Here is a 26,613-nt window from a genome sequence, read left to right as displayed (position 1 = left end):
CTGTTACGGGAAAACGAGTTTACTGTGTGCCATCAAAATGTTAAACAAGTGCAGGAGAAAAACTGACTACCCATGCAGTCCAAGAGCCCTAGCCTCTGCTGGTGTTTTGTATGGGAAAGGTGGAGGAATCAGTGCAGACCATGGATCCGGCTCAGGAGGTGAAGGATCTGTATTCGGCAACTGGGTTATTGCTGGTGCTATATTCTGTTCCGGCGTTTCTGACTCCGTACCAGTGAAAGCCGGTGGAATATCTGAATCTGTTTCTCCTGGTGGTGGGTGCGGACTTTGTTCTCTTATGTTTATAATGGTCGTATCTGGTCCAGGAGCATTCGGTTCAGGATGATATTTGTTTCCTTTCCGTTTAATTTTCGGCTGTTTATCCTTTTCTGTGGTACCAGATCCAGTTTTCATCTCTTTCAAAAGGTCATTCGTTGTACGCTTTTTCAATGATGCTTTAGCATCGCCGACGCCGACACGACCTTTACCTTTACAGTACAAATATATAAACATCGATATTATAACTATCAGGATTACTACTATGCCTATGACTGGATATATAAAGTTCGGAACGCCTGTTTTACTATCTTCAGTTGAAGCGTTTGCATCTGGGTCTTGGTATTCACCTGCAATTATATTTAAGCATATTAAATTCAAATTAAACGAAATGAGAAAAAAAAGCGATAATAAAGTTTCGTCTGAAATATATACACTTTTGAATCTAAGATTATGAAATACTGTTAGTTTATAGATATAGAACAAAAAGGTTATTTAACATTGTTCTGTACAATACGGTAATATATTGTACGGTCACGTGTTGCAAATGAACGTTCACGATTGGATAGACAAAATAGGTATAGAATAATAGTATGTGAATCATTATGTACACCGGAGCTACATGTGTTCGGTTGCACTTTTCGAAAATGCGTCAAATAATTATTTCATTGGAGTTGAACGTATGTATTGTATTCGCATTCAAGTAATAACAGCTTCAAACTATCTTCTTCGTTAAAACATGATTTTGAAAGACTGGTGATTATTGGATGTTCGTCAATGAATAAATTAAATTACAACCAATCAGGCAACACTAAAACGAATTTCAATTAAGCTTCAATACATGAGCATTTCCTAATATGGTATGGTTTATGAGTAAAAACCATTGATTTAAAACAAAAACATTTCCTAATATAAACAAAAAGTAACTTGCCAATATAATGTATCAGTTTCCAGCCAGTTTTTGTGACAGAGAAATCAGTATGAAAGTGAATTAGTATATAAAGTCCTGTAGAGTCCTCGAATGTAACGGGTTGTTCACCACATACTTTCGCAAGTAACGGATCATTAGTGCATGCGCCTGAAAAAAATAGTTCAGAAGTTAAATCCTAGAGATAAAGTTATGTAAGAGTAAATATTTATAAAATCAAGCTACCCTACTGTTTCAGCAGTGTGACAACTTAGCGGCAGCATTTCTAAATAACGTCAAGATTTTTAGTCCTGAATTATATTTTATAGCTTTTACTGATCGTTTTATTTAACACATATTATTTTACAACATGTAAATTAAAAACTCATTATGCTTTCCATGTGATTAGTTTATTATAAGATTGATTCCCAGATTATATTGTATTATTAGATATTGGGAATTTATTAGATGTATACATAATATTCATTATTTGTTGAAAATATCTATTTATGCAATGAAAAAGAACCAACAAGAGGTACAAACTAAATTTAATTTCTTTTAAACATCAGAAACATAAATTAGCACATAGGTCCAATTTCTATACGAGCCGCACCATGAGAAAACCAACATAGTTCGTATGCAACCAGCATGGATCCAACCCAGCCTGAGCGTCCGCGCAGTCTAGTCAGGATCCATGCTGTTCGCTTTCGAAGCCAATTGCAATTAGCGAAACCGTTAGCGGCAGCACTGATCCCGACCAGACTGCGCGGATGCGCAAGCTGGTCTGGATCCATGCTGGTCGCAAATGCACTATGTTGGTTTTCTCATGGCGCGGCTCATATTACTATTTTAAGAAATAAAAGAAACGTTTAACTTGACAAATTTTACCGTCATATATGGAAACATAATCGTATACGCAGTCATTTGCAAGCTCAACCTTGAACACTCGAAAGTCTAGCACGATGTTGTCAGATTCTAAAGGTTTCATAATAAGCCAATACCTGTCGTCATTGCTATAAAGTAAAAGACATACCTAAAGTTACTAACATCTTTTATTTACATTGTAATGCAAGCTTCAAGCTTATATGAACCACTTGCTGGAAAATCAGTGAGAAGGGATGGTTGAGATCAACGTGGAGCATGGACCCACGACCTCTAGGTTGACCGACCTACATGGACCTACGACCCCTGGGTTGAGTGACCTACATGAACCCACGACCCCTGGGTTGAGCGACCTACATGGACCTACGACCCCTGGGTCAGGCGACCCAGTAAATTACATTGCGGACCTATGATATATTATGGCAAACGAAAGCGATTATCATACTAGATATATATATAATAAATCTACCAGTACTACATGTATCTATTTTAGAGATTTTAGTTTTTTGTTTGTTTTCTCACCGTGGTAAAAACAACGTCCTAAGTATGGGAAATACTTAAAGTAAAATACATGTGAGGTGTAATGAAACGAAAATAATACATAGTTTTTCTAAGAAAAAGTGCTTTTTCATTTCTTGATCATTGGACTTATTTCTTGCATTACACTAAGTTATTACAATCTTACAGCAAATTAAAATGTAATATAGCGATCATATTAAAAGGTTACAGCAAGTGATAGGCATAATGTCACAAAACCCGCATTGTTTACATACTTGTCGTAATAACTCGGATAATTTGGTGATAGTATAGTCTGTTCGGTGGCACTTGATGTAACATTCCAATCAAGTGTATAGCTCTGGTCACATGTAGGTGTTTCTGGAACAAATGATAATTTGAAACAAGACAACAAACAAGCAAATTGTTACAAATATTCATGATATAAATCATTGATTCATCCAGTAAATACATACAAATCATTCGGAGAAATATTGCTAAGATATGTCTATATGTATTTGAAGTACAGGAAAGATACTTGAAGTACAGGAAAGACGCTTGAAGTACAGGAAAGATACTTGAAGTACAGGAAGATACTCAGATTATGACGATTTTTTTTCTTCAAATCTCACTATAACCACTGATTGTTCGATTTAAACTTTAAAATCATTCAAGTTTAATCTAGATTGACACGTATTTGTCACTTTCCTCTAACAACCCTTTCTACTTTTTGTTTTCTTCTAGTTTTAGATCTAAAACACTAGAGCCAGCTGACATATTTATTAAGATCAGGCGACAACGGCTAAATTTGGCAAGCAGAAAGTGAAAACATACCTCTATCAACGCTGTAATATGTTAGCTCAAATCCTCTATTTTGACCATAGTCATTCGTATGAAAGAGCAGTGTTAGGCTGGATGCACTGCTTGTGAAGTTACTCCCTGTACTGATATCACTGCTGATCAGATTGTAATAGCGGTTTGGACCTGTAGTTGAAAAAAAAAACAACATATGTTTAAGGTAGTGGATCCGTAATGGCACTCGGTAATTTCCGTACGTTTCCGTATTTACATTAATTGATTCGGCATTCTTCGGTTGTTAAGAAGCGCAAATGTGCACATGGCTTTCCGTAAATAAGCGAAACATGCCGAAATAGCAAACGGAAATTACGAATACTGCCGAGGTTTTATTACGGGTCCAAAAAAATGTCTAAACCATATGATACTCTTACAGAAGTGTTGTACAAGTTATTCTTTACGAGATACAAACCCTTTCATATTTTCCCAAGTTTCTATCTTCTTCCAAAGTGAAGCCAGGGTTTGTTTTTTTTCAGGCCGATACCAAACCTTACATTAGTAATATCATGTATTACTATAATTGACATAAATATTGACATATAACATAGAACCGTCAGAGGTCTATGTAATTTACATTAAACTATTTATATTTTTTGAAACTATAGCATCGTTACAAATAAAGTTTGTAATAAAACAGCTAATATTTCTTGTAATCAAGTAGGTCAAATAATAAAAAAACCTTGTGACCTCTCTAGAGGCCATATTTTTCATGGGATCTGTATGAAAGTTGGTCAGAATGTTTATCTTGATGATATCTAGGTCAAGTTCGAAACTGGGTCAACTGCGATCAAAAACTAGGTCAGTAGGTCAAATAATAAAAAAACATTGTGACCTCTCTAGAGGCCATATTTTTCATGGGATCTGTATGAAAGTTGGTCAGAATGTTCATCTTGATGATATCTAGGTCAAGTTCGAAACTGGGTCAACTGCGGACAAAAAGTAGGTCAGTAGGTCAAATAATAAAAAAACCTTGTGACCTCTCTAGAGGCCATATTTTTCATGGGATCTTCACGAAAGTTATTCAGAATGTTCATCTTGATGATATCTAGGTCAAGTTCGAAACTGGGTCACGTGCCATCAAAAACTAGGTCAGTAGGTCAAATAATAAAAAAACATTGTGACCTCTCTAGAGGCCATATTTTTCATGGGATCTGTATGAAAGTTGGTCAGAATGTTCATCTTGATGATATCTAGGTCAAGTTCGAAACTGGGTCAACTGCGGTCAAAAACTAGGTCAGTAGGTCTAAAAATAGAAAAACCTTGTGACCTCTCTAGAGGCCATACTTGTGAATGGATCTTCATGAAAATTGGTCAGAATGTTCACCTTGGTGATGTTTAGGTCAGTTTCGAAACTTGGTCACATGCCGTCAAAAACTAGGTCAGTAGGTCAAATAATGAAAAAATCTTGTGACCTCTCTAGAGGCCATTTTTCATGGGATCTGTATGAAAGTTGGTCAGAATGTTCATCTTGATGATATCTAGGTCAAGTTCGAAACTGGGTCAACTGCGGTCAAAAACTAGGTCAGTAGGTCTAAAAATAGAAAAACCTTGTGACCTCTCTAGAGGCCATACTTGTGAATGGATCTTCATGAAAATTGGTCAGAATGTTCACCTTGATGATATCTAGGTCTTGTTCGAAACTGGGTCACGTGCCTTCAATAACTAAGTCAGTAGGTCAAATAATAAAAAATCTTGTGACCTCTCTAGAGGCCATATTTTTCAGTGGATCTTCATGAAAATTGGTTAGAATTTTTATCTTGATGATATCTATATCAGATTCAACACTGGGTCACATGAGCTCAAAAACTAGGTCACAATATCAAATAATAGAAAAAAACGACATCATACTCGGTTTAAAACTGGGTCATGTGGGGACAGGTGAGCGATTCAGGACCATCATGGTCCTCTTGTTTTTTAAAGAGACTCACTGGTTTGAGTAATCACAAAAAGATCGAATTTAAATTCTGTCTTTCAGTTATGTCAGATTTGAACTGTATTTAAGTTCGACATATATTCATGTTTAGCTGGTTTCTTTTTAGGAATCTTCACAAGACAAATCTAACGAGAATGACATTGAAGGGGACCAGAAATTGCCAGTGGAGCTTAATCATGTAAGTTGCAGTCTACACAAATGTATATGTTACTCAGTCTGTCGGTTTATGGTTATGAATACTGCATGATTTTTTATCCCATGTCTGAAATAATTTTTATACACAAAAGATAACTTACTCGAGTGATTTGCTTTTAAAATTACCTGATACAGACGATACAAAAGATCCAGTGGTATTTTTGAACTTTTACACTACATGAGTATTTGGAAATTAAAAAGAAATATACCTTTTGAATACAAGTTATAGGAGGGCTATATTTGCAAGTTAATCATGTTGGTTTGTCCATACATTTGTCTTTTTCATTTTCATGTTTCTCAGTAATTTTCAAACTGCTTAATGTTAAACATGAAACTCACTTTTTGAGTTATTCACAGAATGAGTAAAACCAAATTAAGTCCCAACAGTTATGAATTGTATTTAATATATTGTTCATATTTGGCTGGTTTCTTATGGGAAACTTCAGAGGACAATACTAAAAAGGACGACGACGAAGGGGGCCAGAAATTGCCAGTAGAGTTAATCAAGTAAGGGGTTTACTGAAAAATGCAGTCTACATAAATGTATGAATTTTTTCAGTATGTCAGTGTATGGTAATAAACCTACCGGATTTACGATACCATTTCTCCAAGCATTACCTTGAAGTCATAGTTCATTAACAATTTGGAAGACTGAAGCGAGTGATTTTAATAAAAAATTACCTGTTAAAATGATCCATTGATATTCTGATGTAATACATTGTTTTTTGTTTGTGCTAATGCACTGACTGGAGTTCACTACAAATGGAACAATATTAATCCCTAGATTATAAAAAACTTATAAAAGTTAACTAAAAAATGGACTGCTGCTCAAGTCATCCCGATAGGTTTCATTTTACTGTATAGTTTGTGCCCAAGTGGTCTTATGTTGTTGGCTGAATGCCTTGTCAGCATTGTGATTTCATTTTAAACCCTCATGTAAGGGGTTATCCGACTCTTGCCCAAATATATGTGATTCAATCAAGTAGTCAGCTGAAAATATCCTGCAACTCTTGTCATAGTGCTATGGGTACTAATGAACCAACTTGAGTTGACAGAGCTGGTTTTCAACTTAGTTGCTCTGTGTGAATCAGTACTTTTTTCTCGATTTATTTATCATTTATCATTATCAGCTCATCTGATTTTTTGAAAAAAAAATGATGAGTTATTGTCATCACTTGAGCGGTTGTCGGCGTTGGCGTCGGCGTCGGCGTTGCCTGGTTAAGTTTTATGTTTAGGTCAGCTTTTCTCCTAAACTATCAAAGCTATTGCTTTGAAACTTGGAATACTTGTTCACCATCATAAGCTGACCCTGTATAGCAAGAAACATAACTCCATCTTGCTTTTTGCAAGATTTATGGCCCCTTTTGTACTTAGAAAATATCAGATTTCTTGGTTAAGTTTTATGTTTAGGTCAACGTTTCTCCTAAACTATCAAAGCTTTTGCTTTGAAACTTGGAATACTTGTTCACCATCATAAGCAGACCCTGTACATCAAGAAACATAACTCCATCTTGCTTTTTGCAAGAATTATTGCCCCTTTTGGACTTAGAAAATCAGTTTTCTTGGTTAAGTTTTATGTTTAGGTCAGTTTTTATCCTAAACTATCAAAGCTATTCCTTTAAAACTTGAAACACTTGTTCACCATCATAAGCGGGACCTGTACAGCAAGAAACATAACTCCATCCTGCTTTTGCAAGATTTATGGCCCTTTTGGACTTAGAAAATATCAGATTTCTTGGTTAAGTTTTATGTTTAGGTCAACTTTTTCTTTTAAAAACTATCAAGCTATTGCTTTAAAAACTTGCAGCTCTTGTTCACCATCATAAGCTGCCCCTGTACAGCAAGCAACATAACTCCATCCTGCTTTTTGCAATAATTATTGCCCCTTTTGGACTTAGAAAAATCATTTTCTTGGTTGAATATTATGTTTAAGTCAACTTTTCTCATAAACTATCAAAGCTATTGCTTTAAAACTTGCAACAGTTTTTCACCATCATAAGTGGACACTGTACATCAAGAAACATAACTCTATCCTGCTTTTTGCAAGAGTGATGGCCCTTTTTAGACTTAGAAAATCATGGGTAGGACAATATTTCTATAATAAAAAAAAAATCAGATGAGCGTCAGCACCCGCAAGGCGGTGCTCTTGTTATACTGTACAGCTGATGGTATTTATGTCTTAATAATAAAACATTGCCTCACAGTTCGTAACAGTACAGTTATCTTGTAATTTGTTTAGGAAGTACAGTTCAAGATTGGCAGCTACACTGAGGTAGAGTATGAGCTGAACAGAGGAAGAAAGAAGGAATGTAAAAAATATGTTGGAGAAGTAAGCGCAATTACTACACTTCTGCAACAGTTTGTTATATTAACCCTTGTCATGCTGGACACGATTGATTCTGCCTTTGCGGCCAGTGTAGATCATGGTCAGCCTGCACACCCTTGCAGTCTTATCATGATCTTCACTGTTTGCTATACAATCAGAATCTTTTAGGTACGCATTCCTTTTAACAGTAAATGGTACTGTCCAAATTGAAAGATGGACAAGTTCATTATAGAAATTAAGCAGGGTAAGGATTAATCACATTTAAAGTAAACATGCTAAATTATAAGTATGAGTTTTGGCATGCTGACATTGTTAGCTGGAATTAGTGAAGTCTATGGAGCATTGACCTCCTGGCCCCACATTTATTATACGTCAGAAGGGACGTATTATGTTATACCCCCAGTGTCCATACGTCTGTCTGTCCGTTAACAATATTGTTTCCTCTCTATAACTCTTGAACCCCTTGAAGGATTTCAAAGAAACTTGACACCAATTTCACCACATTAGGACGAATTGTGCAGAGCGCATATTCTGGATGGCTAGCTTCAAGGTCAAGGTTACACTTAGGGGTCAATGGTCATAGGCTTTGTTTCCTGTCCGCTCTATAATCTTAAACCGATTGAATGATTTTAAAAAAAACTTAGCAAAAAAGTTCACAACATTGAGGTGACGTGCAAAACACGTTTGGATGGCTCGCTTAAAGATCAAGGTCACACTTAGGGGTCAAAGGTCATATGACTGTGTGTATATGTCTCTGCATTGAGGTGCTCTTGTTTTTGTATGGCAGATCCTTTTTTGTTCACTTACAATAATTTTTTATTGGAATTATTTCCCCTTTTATGTAACTTTAAATAGCTTATTTAGTAACTTTTTTATTACTGGTTTTGGGCCGAAGGAAAAACTGAGACCACACAATTGCAGTGTATCGATTGGTAATGAAAATAATTTCTTCAATGAACTTTCATGGCCATGTGTTTGTTTGGTTTGGGGTAACTTGTTAATCTGTTTCAGTTATTTGGATGAATTAAAATAATCATTTCCCTTTGCTTTCCTTTATTTTCAGATTATTGATGCGGTCGATGATGAACCATATGTTAGCTTTTTGGATAACTGAACTGTAAGAAACATTAAGAAGAAAAGACTGACTCATAGAAGATAAAAGCCTTAAAGGCACCATCACAAATTGTGAGACATTTGAATATTCCAGAAGAAATTATTCAAGGACGTGCGAAATGTTGAATATTCCAGAAGAAATTATTCAAGGACATGCAGAAATGTTGTTTTTTAAAAGATTCCCCTGTTTAGAGTTAAAAATAGAAAAACCCTTCAGCAAATTCCCATTATCAGCCAGCCCGATCTTTAAAAAACCTTGATCTGTAGCTCATTATAATGGTTCCACTTGGTCTGTTAAGGTTACTAGAGATAGATTGTGGGGGGGGGGGGAGGAACTTTTTAGAATTCCCCTTGTCCGTCAGCCCAAACCCAAAGATTGTGTCTTTTTCCTAAAATACTATTTGACCCAGAGTTATCAAACCTCACAGGATTGAAATTCAGCACGGGAAGTTGTGCCCCAAGGTTTCACACAGCCAACCAGAGTTATTACCCTTGACTTAGTAAAACATATGCAAAAAAAGGGGCCCAAAGTTTCAGCCGCATGTTCTCTAGAAGAATATGAACTTTCACAGAAAATTACTCAGCATGTGATAATGTGAACCTAGAGTTTTTGATAGGAGATATCACTTATCCAGCCTAGAGTTATTGCCCTTGATTTAGTCAAAAAACATTATAAAGACTAAATATTATGAGCATGTAAACCTGTGACTTTCGTTGTCCAATCTGTTCTTTAGTTAAGGTCCTTGATAAAAAATACATAAATGGGATACAAGATTGTAAAAATGTATCTCAAATGAAATTTAACTTAAAGGCATAAAGATTAGGGATGTTAGAAAATACAGTTGCGCACTGCGTGGCTTTGAGTTTTCTCTCAGCCAGCTGGATTACGGTCTGTGTCTAAGTGAAAGGTAAATAAATTTGTCCTATTAAAAAGCAAATAGTAAAAATAATTCTTTTCATATGTAGTATTACATATTTTAAGTGCCCACAATAAACTTTAGAGAAAAAACTGTAATTAAGGTACATTTTAATGAACTGTTTAAATCTTTACCAAACTTGGTCAGAAGAAAGTTCAGATGGTCAAGATCCTCTTAAGGCAAAGGACTTGTTTGTATACTGTTGCATCTCAAACTTGTTTCATATGTTTTTATAAGCTCACCTGTCACAAAGTGACAAGGTGAGCTTTTGTGATCGCGCGGTGTCCGTCGTCCGGTCCGTCCGTAAACTTTTGCTTGTGACCCCTCTAGAGGTCACATTTTTCAATTGGATCTGTATGAAAGTTGGTCAGAATGTTCATCTTGTGATCTAGGGGCAAGTTCGAAAACTGGGTCACGTGCCTTCAAAAAACTAGGTCAGTTTGGGGCTAAAAATAGAAAAACCTTGTGACCTCTCTAGAGGCCGTATATTTCATAAGATCTTCATAAAAATTGGTCAGAATGTTCACCTTGATGATATCTAGGTCAAGTCCGAAACTGGGTCACGTGCCATCAAAAACTAGGTCAGTAGGTCTAAAAATAGAAAAACCTTCTGACCTCTCTAGAGGCCATATATTTCACAAGATCTTCATGAAAATTGGTCAGAACGTTCACCTTGATGATATCTTGGTCAGGTTCGAAACTGGGTCACGTGCCGTCAAAAACTAGGTCAGTAGGTCAAATAATAGAAAAACCTTGTGACCTCTATAAAGGCCATATTTTTCATGGGATCTGTATGAAAGTTGGTCTGAATGTTCATCTTGATGATATCAAGGTCAAGTTTGAAACTGGGTCACGTGCGATCAAAAACTAGGTCAGTAGGTCTAAAAATAGAAAAACCCTGTGACCTCTCTAGAGGCCATATATTTCATGAGATCTTCATGAAAATTGGTCAGAATGTTCATCTTGATGATATCTAGGTCAAGTTTGAAAGTGGGTCACGTGCCGACAAAAACTAGGTCAGTAGGTCAATAAATAGAAAAACCTTGTGACCTCTCTAAAGGCCATATTTTTCATGGGATCTGTATGAAAGTTGGTCTGAATGTTCATCTTGATGATATCTAGGTCAAGTTCGAAACTGGGTCACGTGCGAGCAAAAACTAGGACAGTAGGTCTAAAAAAAGAAAAACCCTGTGACCTCTCTAGAGGCCATATATTTCATGAGATCTTCATGAAAATTGGTCAGAATGTTCACCTTGATGATATCTAGGTCAAGTTCAAAAGTGGGTCACGTGCCGACAAAACTAGGTCAGTAGGTCAAAATGAAAACCTTGTGACCTCTCTAGAGGGCCCCATTTCTCATGGGGTCTGTATGAAAGTTGGTCTGAATGTTCATCTTTATGATATCTAGATTTAAGTTCAAAAGTGGGTCACGTGCCATCAAAAACTAGGTCAGTAGGTCAAATAATAGAAAACCTTGTGACCTCTCTAAAGGGCCACATTTTTCATGGGATCTTTATTAAAGTTGGTCTGGAAGTTCATCTCGATGATATCTAGGTCAGGTTAGAAACAGGGTCATGTGCGGTCAAAAACTAGGTCAGTAGGTCTAAAAATAGAAAAACCTTGTGACCTCTCTAGAGGCCATACTTGTGAATGGATCTCCATAAAAATTGGTCAGAATGTTCACCTTGATGATATCTAGGTCAAGTTTGAAACTGGGTCATGTGCCATCAAAAACTAGGTCAGTAGGTCAAATAATAAAAAAACCTTGTGACCTCTCTAGAGGCCATACCTTTCATGGGATCTGTATGAAAGTTGGTCAGAATGTTCATCTTGATGATATCTAGGTTTAAATTTTAAAATGGGTCAACTGCGATCAAAAACTAGGTCAGTAGGTCTAAAATTATTAAAATCTTTTAACCTCTCTAGAGGCCATATTTTTCAATGGCTCTTCATGAAAATTTATCTGAATGTTCACCTTGATGATATCTAGGTCAAGTTCGAAACTGGGTCATGTGCGGTCAAAAACTAGGCCAGTAGGTATAAAAATAGAAAAATCTTTTGACCTCTCTAGAGGCCATATTTTTCATGAGAGTTCATGAAATTAGTGAGAATGTACACTTGATGATATTTTAGGTAAAGTTCAAAAGAGGGGCACGTACCTTCGAAAAATTTGGTCAATAGGTCAAATAATAGAAAAACCTTGTGACCTCTCTAGAGGCCATATTTTTCGATGGATCTTCACGAAATTTGGTCAGAATTTTTATCTTGATAATATCTAGGTCAAGTTGAAAACTGGGTCACATGAGCTCAAAAACTAGGTCACTATGTCAAATAATAGAAAAAACGACGTCATACTCAAACTGGGTCATGGGGAAGAGGTGAGCGATTTAGGGGCCATCATGGTCCTCTTGTTTGCATTGAAAATAAAATGTATATATTGTTAAATGATTAAGGCATGTATATCCATTAGTCAAAAAATAATTATTTTTGCTCTATTTAAAAAAATGTGATAGCTTTGCACAAGCTTTATTATTATTTAGTCATTTTCAGGGGTCACAAGGATTTTTATGAAAAATTAGGTATAGGTAAAACTGGACATGTCATGTACAAAATGGGAATAATAAGGTTTCTATGGTAACACATAGACGAAAAATATAACAAAGTTTGATCCTGTGATAATGTAAAAAGTACATGTGACATTTGTCGAGCCCGCTTGCGGCTGGAAGACATGGCTAATCAGTGTATGTGTTTCTGTCCGGATTTGTTTGCCCGGACCATAACTGGAGCAATCTTTTCATACGCCCAAAGACTCTGACATGTATTTTGAGCAAATTATGCCCCCTTTTGGACTTAAAAAATTCTGGTTAAAGTTTTATATGCAAGTTACTATCTCCAAAACTAATGCAGATATTGAATTGAAACTTCACATGTGTCTTCGGGGTTATAAAACTAGTTGATAGCAGCAAGTCCCATAACTCTGACCTTCATTTTGGTCAAATTATGCCCCCTTTTGGACTTAAAAAATTCTGGTTAAAGTTTTTCGTGCAAGTACATACAGCTATTTCTAAAAGGCATGTAGATTTGAAACTTATTTTTTCTTTTTCTAGATCAATTACCAACGTCACTTGGTCAAGTCCCATAACTCTGACATGTATTTTGAGCAAATTATGCCCCCTTTTGGACTTAGAAAATTCTGGTTAAAGTTTTACATGCAAGTTACTATCTCCAAAATTAATGCAGATATTGAATTGAAACTTCACATGTGTCTTCGGGTTATAAAACTAGTTGATAGCAGCAAGTCCCATAACTCTGACCTTCATTTTAGCCAAATTATTCCCCCTTTTGGACTTAGAAAATTCTGGTTAAAGTTTTGCGTGCAAGACATAAAGTATTACTAAAAGGCATATAGATTTGAAACTTATTTTTTCTTTTTCTAGATTTAATTACAAACCTCACTGGGTCAAGTCCCCTAACTCTGACATGTATTTTGAGCAATTTTTTCCCTTTTCGATGTAGAAAATTCGGTTAAAGTTTTTCGTGCAAGTACATACAGCTATTACTAAAATGCATATAGATTTGAAACTTTTTTTTTCTTTTTCTAGATCAATTACAAACCTCATTGGGTCAAGTCCCATAACTCTGACATGTATTTTGGGCAAATTATGCCCCCTTTTGGACTTAGAAAAATCTGGTAAGTTTTACATGAAAGAAAAATCTGGTTAAAGTTTTAATGCAAGTTACTATCTCCAAAACTATTGCAGATATTGAATTGAAACTTCACATGTGCCTCGGGTTTTAAAACTAGTTAATAGCAGCAAGTTCCATAACTCTGATATGCATTTTTGGTCAAATTAATGTCCCCTTTTTAACTTAAAACTCTTGATATTTAACCTTTTTGGGGAATATTTTCCTGCTTCTGGGACAATATTTCGAATAATCGAGCTTCGCTGTCTTACGGACAGCTCTTTTATTTGGCAGATCCTTTTTTGTTCACTTACAATAAAAAAAAATTTTAATTACTTCCCTTTTATGTTACTTAAATAGCTATTTTGAAACTTTTATAATTGGCCGTAGGGAAAAAACCGAGACCACTTTTTTTTGGTTCAACAAGATGGTTACCTCCGATTTTTAGGTATATTTTTATACATCCTGTACCTGGTAAAGATTTTTTTGTGGACTTAGAATTTTTTTAAAAATTTCTTCCCCTTTTTTGTTCCTGTCCTTTGGGCTTCAACAGTCAAGATCTTTAAATTTTGCTGCCATCCTCAGATGTAACCCTTCAGGCGTATATTGCCCCGCTTGGCGGAGCTCTTGTTTATATTTGGCATGAAATTTTAAACCCCGGTGAGATGGAGTGGCTTTCCCAAATTCCAGTCTCAAAGTTGGAGGTCAATGTCATGTCAGTCCTGTACGGCCCATAACTATGCCATGTGGAATCTTGTTTATATTTGCATGAATGTCAATTCTAGACGGAGCGTCCTGTGCAAAGCCCAGGTTACTATTTCAAAGGTCAAGGCCACAGTTAGAGATCAAAGGGAGGGCTCGACATGTTGCCCGTGGGCATTTTAGTTCATAAAATGTGGTTGGCAATGTAGAGGTTATGTACAGTCATCCTATTTTGTGGCAAAAATAGTCAAGAAATTTGAGAAAAAGATAAAAGTTGTAATAACGGAAAAATGATTTCACATGAAAACTGATTTGCAGTTTGTACAATAATCCAGATTAGAAGTTGGCAATACCTAGTTGATAAGATGACTCGTCTCATAAAAAGTTGATTTAAATACAAGTATATTAAATACAGCCCAGTCTGAAATTAAATATAACTCTGTCACATAAATTGTGTATCAAATTATAATTTGAAATATAAATTATTCTTTGAGATCACTTGTTTAAGTGTTTGCGGTAAATCAAGGGACGAAACTACTGTACGTAAACGGAACCGTGGTAGCAAAAATAGAGTTATCCCCCTCTTTAATTTAATTCAAGAAATGACTTATTTAAGTGATTGGTGAACTTTGAAGTGATCACTTATCTAAGTGATGTTGATCTATAAGTGAAAGGGAAACAAATCTTACAGCTAAACGAACGGGCAAAAAAATCACTGTGTTTAGTGATTTTTCTGATCACTGGTTTAAGTAACTCCCCTGACTGGTAATCAAGAGCAAAAAACATCTTACCGTCGTAAATTCCCAAACTGTCAAACGTAGCTACAGTGTAGTCGGAAATGTTGACAAAAACTGACTGGGAACTGTTGTCCGCCTCTATAGTAACGGTACAGTACAAATTACTGAAATATTATTAAAAAGAACTAGTGTTTTCTGTAAACGTTAAAAGTAACTGAGTGACAGTAAAGCTAACGAAAGATGCATAAACATTCCCGCGGGCTTATGCGGACGTTGATACACAAAAAACGTGTATTATCCCTATATAACCGCACGTCTAAAGATATATACATGAGCCGCGCCATGAGAAAATCAACATATGGGTTTTGCGACCAGCATAGATCCAGACCAGCCTGCGCATCCGCGCAGTCTGGTCAAGAACCATGCTGTTCGCTAACGGTTTCGCTAATTGCAATTGGCTTAGAAAGCGAATAACATGGATCCTGACTAGACTGCGCGGACGCTCAGGCTGGGTTGGATCCATGCTGGTTGCATACGAACTATGTTGGTTTTCTCATTGTGTGGCTCGTATAGAAATTAGACATATGAGCTAATTTATGTTTCTGATGTTTAAAAGAAATTAAATTTAGTTTCAATCTCTTGTTGGTTCCTTTTCATTGCATAAACAGATATTTTCAACAAATAATGAATATAGGCTTTGAAAATGAACAGCATGGATCCTGACCAGACTGCGCGGATGCGCAGGCTGGTCTGGGTCCATGCTGGTCTCAAAGCCACTATGTTGGTTTTTTTTTTCTTCTGTTGGCGCGGCTCATATGTATCACTATACTTTTAAATATATATATGAAAAAAACCGTACGTCTGAAGATATATTTGTAACTTTGCATATCATTTGCGATTTAAATGTTGCATGCTTTGACTGTGTTTGATACTGTTTTGGTTATAACACACTAAATAGTTGTTGTTCTTTATTCTATATAAAATTGACCTATTTCCAATGACCGCAGCACACATCAGGACCCATTTTAAATTTCTGTAACTTACATTTTCTTGAAGAATATTGTCAGTGCTAACTAAAAATCAAAAGAAAAGTGGGGGTCATGTTTGATGCAAGAAAATAAATTTCAGTCAAACACACAAACTGCAAAATCAGCTATAAAATGAGACCCCAAATTATACTGGTGGTGTATGATCTAAGTTTCCATGAAAAATTTTGTCATGGTGTTATTTCATGATCAAAATGCTATCTTCATGTCAAGCATAGATCTGTCATGTGATTTTACCAAAAAAATTGCAAAGAAAATAAGGAAAATAGCTCTACACAGCGAAAAAACTGAGGACTATTTGTATCCGCCATTATGCGACTACCATTTCTTTTCGCGCCATTTTTCTATTTAGTGTCTGTATGCCTTTTAATATAATGCATAACGGAAGGAAGTGACAATATACATAAAAATAGTTCTGTTGTTGTTGTTTTCTTTCTGGTCATAACAGAAAATATTTTACTCACTCTTCATACTGGCCAGGATAATTGGGCGAGTTAAGATATTGTGTGGTACTGGTTGAGGTTCTGTAACTGCGGTCGCACACAGAGGTATCGCTGGCTAATGTCGTTGTTTGAATGATTCCTGATAAAGACGATAAATTGCATATAGTAGTTATCAATTAATCAAGGCATAAGCATGGTTTATCGTCGTATATACCACGGTAAGAATGGTTTATTGCCGGATACACCACGATTAGCATGGTTTATCGATGTTACAATACACATGAATAAAAACATAGTTGTGTTAGACGAAATAGTTTAATATCCAAACATCAGCATCTATCCGACAATTGCCAAAACGAATTAAATTCATTCTTATTGCTCATATAATATTATGATAAAATTTTGATGAACGTGATAAAGACCCTGACGCTATACATATTATTTTGACATCACACGTAACCGTCAATTAATTTGAGTCATATTAGAATAAAATATGTATGCTCGAGACAAATTTAAAATTCCCTATATATGGTATACCATTCTTTCATTTTACGGACAAACATACGAAAAGCCACCCTCGGCAGATAACCAAATTGTTTAATATAAAATTTAAACAGTTACAGTTCAATATTCTAAGGCGTAAAATAAAATTGTTTGTTTCCGGTATCCCGACCTACCCTAAATTTTTGGCCCGACCCTAAATGTTTTTATGGCCCTGGAGAATATTTTTTTTTAAACTTTTTGACAAAAAGTTGCAAAACTGCATTTTTTAAGCCTTAAACATGGTCAGTGATGTTAGAAATCAACTTTCTGATGCTCTAAAGGCATAACCCCCTTATTTGTATTTATTTTTTGACAAAAAAATAATTTCCAAAAAGACTCCCTTAATAAAAAAAAAATCCAAAATGAATTTTTTTCCGACCTACCTACCCTAAGTGTTTTGAGCATGTTATCGGAAACAAAAAAATTTTTTTAGGCCTAAGGACATCTGCAAGTTTCAAGTAACATTTCGACTGGAACGTCGCCTAAAATGTGTGGGTTAGTCCCTTGAAAGGCACATGCACTTAGTAGCCTATAAGATTGACGCATAACTTACCCGTGACTGTAGAAAGAACTTGCTTATACTGTACGACAAAATCTGATCCCCACTCTCCTGTAACCTGTACGCTTGATGGATATGCAGCGCTTACGTACACAGAGTTCTGGGTGCTGTAGTAATACGTGCCTGTAATGATAATTGGTTTCTTAGATACGAAGCTATTTAACAGGATTTCTTAATGTTCTTACAGTATGTATTATTAAACTGTAACAAAAGGAAACAGATTTCTTTGTGTAATAGTAAATAAAATCGCAAGACATCAAAACTAGCCTATACTTGAATGGTTTGTCGGTCATCAAAACTATTGCCCGATGTCCATAGGTCCGACGGCTTATAGTATTAAAAGCCCTTGACCGCCAAACCATTCAGTAAATACTTTTTAGATGACATCTGAAATAGAATATCAAAGATGTTTTTCTCACAAGTGTTTTTTTTTTAATTTTTTCCATCACATGTGTCTTAAGCTACAGACCAGTTAATGACACAAACTATTGACCGTATGTACACAAAATGCTTATTAGGAAAAGGATTCAGATAAGTTACCTTGTAACATTTTTTCTTAATTCTATCTGTATTTGTTACAATGCTGTATATGTTACGTTTACTTGATTGAAATAAATTCTGTTGAAACTTTACTATTGACCGGCGTTTAACATAAGAATTCGATTAACAATTTACACTGAAAAAAAGGCCGATTTCTATATTTTGGCTTACAGATACTAACCTCCACCTTCCTCTATTACCACATAATTATGCACAAGCAGGATGTCTATCTGTACTGAGTACGTTCCTGTTGTGTCGGCTGGGGTGATAGTCCATGTGCATATAGACCTGGGAAAATGGTGGTTTAAATATTCATCTTCATACTTTGATATTTCATGTAAATATATATGCTTTGCTATTACATGTGAATATATATGCCTTCCATTATTAAAGTTTCTTAAAAAGCTGCAATGCCAACAAAAGAAAACAAAATTGTAAATTCCACATTTTCCAGAGAAAAGAAAATTCCTCTTCGAAGGCGCTTTCCCCTATGAAAAAAAAATGTTTGATTTAGTTTGGGAAATTATCTGAATATACCGCTAATATAATACTCAATTTTTCAATTACTTCTGTGACATGGTATCTGAAAACTTTGGAAAAAAATATATCCAACAATTTCATATACTTAATCTATTTTCCTAACTCTTATAGGAAACATTAAACACCAGAAATGTCAGTTTATATTTATTGTCGTTGAATTTGCCTGTTTTAGTGGTAGGTCTATGTGTAAAAAGTTAGTATTTCAATACAGCATAATCAACTGCAGATATTTTTTCATAAACAGTTAAAATCTAGTCAGAACTTTGCATAAGATGTAACCTGGTATATAAACCTAGATATTTTGCTTCCTTTCTCTGGATCCATATTACAGCATTTTTTTCCAGCTCGCTGCCCACGTGAATCCCATGCATATATTATAGCCAAGGAAGTGAGTGGTTAAAACCATATTTGATAAAATATCATACAGCGTACAGCTTAGGAATGAGAAGTAAGCTTTAAGTTCAAATTAAAACCTCTTTCTAGAGAATGAAGGCATTGAGATCAAACACCGCCTATCACTTAACTGGGTTGTAGACCTATACCTACTTAAAGACATGCCGTCTCTATACGAAGACCACGGAATATTCTAGAATCGAGGTATTTTTGCTCTTGATTGTGAATTAGATGTACTAAGTAAATGATTCTGTATATACATGAATGACTATTGTCATACCTAGACTGCGACGATAAGTGTACGAAACTTAGTTGCTGGTAGGAAGATGTTGCTGCTATAGAGCTTCCGCATGCAGCTGTAATATAATATACGAATATGACATATATGAGATTTGCACGATTTTTTCATGTCTTCTTATCAGGAACCTATTAAAATAACAGATTAGATTTATGTGTACATATGAAGTCATATGCAGAACATCAACAACTAAAACAACAACAATATCAAACAGTATTATCTAACTCATTCAATGACCAAAATGAATGTATTTGTTTGGAAATAGCATCCACATAAAACGCATTTTAATCATTTTAATCATCTGAAAAGTTTTCTTAAATCTTATACCAATCGTGATTAAAGCCAAACTTGAAAACATTCAATTGCAATACCATTTTCGAGTAATTCAAGGGCCCTAATCCAAGAGTGTCCGGGGCGATTTGGATGGTTATCGAACTTGGCCGAGATATGCCCACAAACATTTTCAACAAGTTTGGTGATGAACACTGTTCGACTCTGAGAGCGGACATTCTTTTGGACGCCAACCGCCCCGCCCTCCTGCCATGGTTCTTATATAATACACCCGCTCTTTCAGAGACGGGTGTATAAAATGAAAAACAAAATCTTACGTAAATTTGTTCTATCCACGGCGATATAACTCATCAAAAAACCACCATATGTTATTGAACCGTCTGTTGCGAACGTGGCTACCAGCGTATCTCCAGTCGTCGTGTAAATGTAGGGGGCGAAGTCACCATCCGAGTTGTACATTTCGTAGTTAGTTACTAAAAACATTTAAACATGTCAACTAAGAAATCCATAGTTTAACGTCATTTATCTGGTGCAACATAAGAAAAGTACAGAGTCCCTACAATGACATCCGAAACTTTTATCTTAGATATTGCTTTCTTCATATTTCGTAAAAACAAAATAACATTTCGAAAATAAAAATGGACCATTAATTTTGTACAAAGTTTCATCATTTCTTAAAAACGAATTATTATTTCGTTTTACGGCTTTTTTGCGTTCTTACGAACCATTAAGTCGATTATATAAATGTATTTCGTGTTTTACTGAAATATATTTTTTATCTTAGAATATTCTTACTGTGATTATTGCTTGGTATAACGTCATTAGACTTACAAAACGAAATACATGTCAGAAAAATGATTCATCCATGGTCAGTGTGAAAACGCCTTTAACTTCCGTTCAGTACGTAAAATAATAGTATACTGCTTCTAACATTTTGTGGAGGAATAATAATTTTCCCTACAATATCTTGTATATTTCTTTGTTGATATGCAAAGTTGACATACATATGTAAAGCAAGCATTTCAACACAAGATTACTAATTATATACATACCGTTATCCGAGTATATTTTCAGATGGTCGAATCTGAACTCGCACTCCTCGTACTCAACATAAAACAAAACCTGATCTGTACCGGAAGCTGTTATATCGTAGGTACAGTCTACATAACTGAAATTCAAACACAGAATGTCAGTCTATTTCTGCACTTAGAAATGAATCGGGGAAAAAGATATTCACACTAAGTACTGTTTTAACTACTTACTGATGGTTTCGGCAGTTTTGGGTAAAAAATTCCCAATAATAGAATGTGTTCAAACTTTGTATATGAACACAACGTTATGTTAGAAACAGAATCATGAAAAAAATCGAATGTGATTGTTGTTGCATTTTTCTGTTTCTAATTGTGTTCATATACACAGTTTGAACAAATTCTATTATTGGGAAATCTTTGCCCCATCTCTCATACAAGAAACTGCAGCAAGTGTCTTTAAGGTTAAAAATCAAAGAAAGCAATGCAAGTTCGCGTAGAAATGATAATGGCTGGTTACATGGCGGCATTTCATTGACCTAATCAAAAACAAAATACATTTTAATAAGATCCTTTTACTTCCTAAAACACTGATTACTTAACTAGGAAACTCACTACTGACGGAAAATGATGCTTCAATAGTTCGCTAAGAGAAATGAATTAGACTAACTGAACAGTACTAAGACTTGGAAAAAAAAAACAGCAAAACTGAAAAACGAGACACCTACTTTACGTAATGAGCTGGGTAATATATAGATGAAATCTGCCCAACGGAGCTGCTGGACGCTACAAGTGACAGCGTCGAGCCAGAGCACCACTGCCCGTTAACTGAAATATTCATATTTAGCAAAAATATTATAAAATCGACTACAGATATTTGAAATATATGGTGACACATTTCTTCCTTAAGATGATAGTGTTCAGGTTCGGGAACAGATTCGCGTTTGCTGGATAAATATATAGGGAAGCATCTGGCTATGTGGTAAATGTTTGCAATTGTTTAAATATGGTAAAACCACGATCAAAGTCCTCCAAAGAGAATAAAGAACGGCATAAAACATTTTTATAGTCGCCATCTTTAACCCATATAGACAACTTCCCTATTCCGTAGGGAATATGAAACATTTTCTTTTGTATTGTTAATATTAAATGTCTGGTAAAGCGGACATGGAAAAAATTGTTACTTAAAAGTAAAAAAGCAACATTTTAAAATTTTGAAATTTTTTTAACTTTAATTTTGAAAGTACTAGACAGTTTGAATTTTATATGATATGAAACCTTTTCTCCGCTGTAACTATTTTGAGAAGTTATTAGAAACACAATTATTCTGAATATCTACGTTTAAACGATATATTCCCTGATATATTACCTCTATATAACGCGTCTATCTACATGTTTTGAGCAATACTGTTGATATATGCTATAAAAAGTAATAGCTTACACGATATTACATTTTGTTTCAGGGGAGGTAACCGATTACTCTTCATCTTCAATATAAAAATAACATCTTACCAACTTCTGTGTTAGAGAAAGCTAAAATCACAGTTATTGTTATCCTGAGCAAATAATCCATGTTCCCGGAATTGTTCCTCTATCAATCCTGAATATAGATACAATATCATGATGCATGTGTCACCAGTTGTTCCAAAGCAAGACAAAAATTCTACCCGCCCACAGTTGAGGCGGGCAGTGTCAGCATGATCATTTCCACCCAGTTAGGCATAGAATGTTTATATTACACTAAAATGTGATAAAGTGAGTGAAATAAGTACTAGATATTGATAAAAGAACTTGAAAATGTTGATGTTCTCCAATATTTCAAAAGCGTTGCAACGTTAAACTCTCGTCTCTGGGCCTTTATAAGGATATACCACAAACATCATATGTCAATAAGTTTATACCACTGGTTACTTTCACATTACTCACATTTAATGAACTTTTAAGAGAAGAAAAATGTTTGCCTTAAAAGCGTGAACGAGTCGCTTTCTTGAAACAACTGTTCTTTTGCAGTAGTGTCTGGTTTTAGGAAAAGTAAGAAAATAAATAGTAGCTGAAATAAGTTCAGTCAATCGGTAAATCACAGTTGTAAAATATCCTGTGGAATTTTTGAAACTGATGTATCTTTTAAGCAGTCAGTAAAATAAGGCCAGTATTAGATGTTATGAAAGACAAAGAGTTTTGAAAGTAAAATCATATGAGTAAATCATCAAGAATATGTGTATTTACCAGATTTCTTAACACAGAAAAATTGTGTGGTTTAAGAAAAAACGATAAAATAACAGTATATTTTATGAAATATGGATAAAAAATATAATTGTTATTATCAAAAGAAGTGTAGGAGCTATTCCAAATAAGGCATTGATGTATGTTTGTCTAGAAGTTTGTCGTCTATGAAATCTTAAATGCAGTCATTGCAAAGAGAAGTTCTTTGGGCGGTGTAGAAATACTTGGATAAATGTTTGTAATTGTTTACAGTTTACAGACATAGCCCACCCGCTAAGCTCAGTAGGGAGAGCACAGATCTACGGACCGCGGAGTCGCGAGTTTGAATCAAGGGCGAGGCGTACGTTTACCCGCCGTTATATATCTGAAATACTGGTGAAAAGGCCAATAACACTTCTCCATCAAAAGAAAAACAAACCCGTCAGTTGACAGAAATAATGTATTTTGAATTTAGTTGTAGATGAATGAGTTATTTGTTTGTTTGTTTGTTATGTTTTTCAAATTTAGTCACTAATTTTTTGTTTTGAACTATTCTCTTAAGTTATTTTGGAGCAAACGTTAAATAGATATTCTCATTTAAAGATATTATGAGAGTGAAAAAAACTTGTACAATAATGAGTGTAAAAAACCTTTTGCAATACATAAACATAATTAACGAAAAGCACGTGTGTTCCGTACTTTTTCCAGCACAGCTGAATTCATAATTTGATATTATCCTGGATAAAAAATCCGCAAAAAAATGTGGTTATCCTATATTTTTCCTCAAATTTTTCACTCTTGCTAGCCTACTTTCAGACCGTAACGAATTGGTTGTTCCGAAAGATCAGATCAGTATAAAGATGTTTTTGTCTTTATTTTGTATTGGTCACAGTGCATCATTTAACAGTTAATAATAATGATAATAATAATAATAATAATAATAATAATAATTCACTCTTGCTAGCCTACTTTCAGACCGTAACGATTTGGTTGTTCCGAAAGATCAGATCAGTATAAAGATGTTTTTTGTCTTTATTTTGTATTGGTCACAGTTCATCATTTAACAGATAATAATAATAATAATGATGATAATAATAATAATAATATTAATAATACCTTTATTTATAGACACATCTGCCTAAAGCCAGGCTAACATATGGTCCTCTTAAATAGTAATTCAAAAATAACATCCTATAATACAGGTAAATGAGTCACAAATTGAAGATCTTAGAATGCTGAACGAACGAAAAAACTTGATAAATAAAAGTGTTATTTGTACTTTTTTCCCTGTTTTTTAATGAAAGTTTATTATGTAATCAGATACAAATACAGTACGTGATGAGGGGTTGGATCCTTTACAAAATTAGTTGTTTTAAAACTGACATTTTGTTTTTCAAATTCCGAAGTCAAACTAATTTTAAACCGTTTGCTTCTACTGTTAAGGTAAGTTTAAGGTAAAATACTATATCATTTAAGAGGTCCGTGAAGTTAGCAGTGGGACAGACATTAGACATTCGGATAGACATTCAAAACGAATGTAGATCTGATAAACATTAGACATTCGGATAGACATTCGAAACGAATGCAGATCTGATAGACATTAGAAATTCGGATAGACATTCGAAAAAATCAAGTCGAATGCAGATCTGATAGACATTAGACATTCGGATAGACATTCGAAAAACTGAGGCCGAATGCATATCTGATAGACATTAGACATTCGCATAGACATTCGAAAAAGATCAAGTCGAATGCAGATCTGATAGACATTAGACATTCGCATAGACATTCGAAAAAATTAAGTCGAATGCAGATCTGATAGACATTAGACATTCGGATAGACATTCGAAAAAACGAAGACGAATGCAGATTTGATAGACATTAGACATTCGGATAGACATTCGAAAAAAATCAAGTCGAATGCAGATCTAATAGACAATAGACATTCGCACAGACATTCGAAAAAACCAAGTCGAATGCAGATCTGATAGACATTAGACATTCGCATAAACATTCGAAAAAACGAGGACGAATGCAGATCTCATAGACATTGGACATTCGCATAGACATTCGAAAAAATGAGGTCGAATGCAGATCTGATAGACATTAGACATTCGCATAGACATTCGAAAAAATCAAGTCCAATGCATATCTGATAGACATTAGACATTCGCATAGACATTCGAAAAAATCAAGTCGAATGCAGATCTAATAGACATTAGACATTCGCATAGACAGTCGAAAAAACCAAGTCGAATGCAGATCTGATAGACATTAGACATTCGGATAGACATTCGAAAAACTGAGGCCGAATGCATATCTGATAGACATTAGACATTCGCATAGACATTCGAAAAAGATCAAGTCGAATGTAGATCTGATAGACATTAGACATACGCATAGACATTCAAAAATATCAAGTTGAATGCAGATCTGATAGACATTAGACATTCGGATAGACATTCGAATAAATCAAGTTGAAAGCAGATCTGATAGACATTAGACAATCGCATAGATATTCGAAAAAACGAAGACAAATGCAGATCTGATAGACATTAGACATTCGGATAGACATTCGAAAAAATCAAGTCGAATGCAGATCTAATAGACATTAGACATTCGCATAGACATTCGAAAATATCAAGGCGAATGCAGATCTGATAGACATTAGACATTCGGATATACATTATAAAACATCAAGTCGAATGCAGATCCGATAGACATTAGACATTCGGATAGACATTAGAATAAACGAGGACGAATGCAGATCTGATAGACATTAGACATTCGGATAGACATTCGAAAAAATCAAGTCGAATGCAGATCTGATAGACATTAGACATTCGCATAGACATTCGAAAAAATCAAGTCGAATGCAGATCTGATAGACATTAGACATTCGAATAGACATTCGAAAAAACGAGGACGAATGCAGATCTGATAGACATTAGACATTCGCATAGACATTCGAAAAAATCAAGTCGAATGCAGATCTGATAGAAATTAGACATTCGCATAGACATTCGAAAAAGATCAAGTCGAATGTAGATCAGTTATACATTAGACATTCGCATAGACATTCAAAAATATCAAGTCGAATGCAGATCTGATAGATATTAGACATTCACATAGACATTCGAAAAAATCAAGGCGAATGCAGATCTGATAGACATTAGACATTCGGATATACATTCTAAAAAATCAAGTCGAATGCAGATCTGATAGACATTAGAAATTCGGATAGACATTAGAATAAACGAGGACGAATGCTGATCTGATAGACTTTAGAAATTCGGGTAGACATTCGAAAAAATCAAGTCGAATGCAGATCTGATAGACATTAGACATTCGCATAGACATTCGAAAAAATCAAGTCGAATGCAGATCTGATAGACATTAGACATTCGCATAGACATTCGAAAAAATCAAGTCGAATGCAGATCTGATAGACATTAGACATTCGGATAGACATTCGAAAAAACGAGGACGAATGCAGATCTGATAGACATTAGACATTCGGATAGACATTCGAAAAAATCAAGTCGAATGCAGATCTGATAGACATTAGACATTCGCATAGACATTCGAAAAAATCAAGTCGAATGCAGATCTGATAGACATTAGACATTCGGATAGACATTCGAAAAAACGAGGACGAATGCAGATCTGATAGACATTAGACATTCGGATAGACATTCGAAAAAATCAAGT

General features: G+C 34.9%; 1 protein-coding gene and 1 long non-coding RNA gene across 2 annotated transcripts; one reads left to right on the top strand and one right to left on the bottom strand.

Annotated features, from left to right (window-relative positions):
- Positions 1-66: 66 nt before the first annotated feature.
- On the bottom strand, positions 67-22,439 carry LOC123558699 (deleted in malignant brain tumors 1 protein-like). The gene is made up of 14 exons (XM_053544795.1): positions 22,213-22,439; positions 21,429-21,528; positions 20,725-20,840; positions 19,990-20,145; positions 19,364-19,439; positions 18,332-18,438; positions 17,605-17,733; positions 16,530-16,647; positions 15,074-15,183; positions 3,392-3,541; positions 2,836-2,938; positions 2,069-2,193; positions 1,205-1,351; positions 67-623 (listed from the first exon to the last, which is right to left on the bottom strand). The coding sequence occupies exons 1-14, from the start codon at positions 22,271-22,273 to the stop codon at positions 67-69; spliced, it is 2,055 nt and encodes a 684-aa protein (XP_053400770.1). The 5' UTR covers positions 22,274-22,439.
- LOC123543001 (uncharacterized) lies at positions 5,425-9,149 on the top strand. Its single transcript, XR_008371141.1, has 3 exons — positions 5,425-5,523; positions 7,780-7,869; positions 8,930-9,149. It is a non-coding gene; the product is annotated as an uncharacterized LOC123543001 (long non-coding RNA).
- Positions 22,440-26,613: the final 4,174 nt, after the last annotated feature.

The sequence above is a fragment of the Mercenaria mercenaria genome, chromosome 5 (assembly GCF_021730395.1).
Source record: "Mercenaria mercenaria strain notata chromosome 5, MADL_Memer_1, whole genome shotgun sequence".
Classification (NCBI taxonomy): domain Eukaryota; kingdom Metazoa; phylum Mollusca; class Bivalvia; order Venerida; family Veneridae; genus Mercenaria; species Mercenaria mercenaria.
The sequence above is the reverse complement of the archived record's forward strand: the minus strand, read 5'-3'. Positions and strand labels throughout refer to the sequence as shown.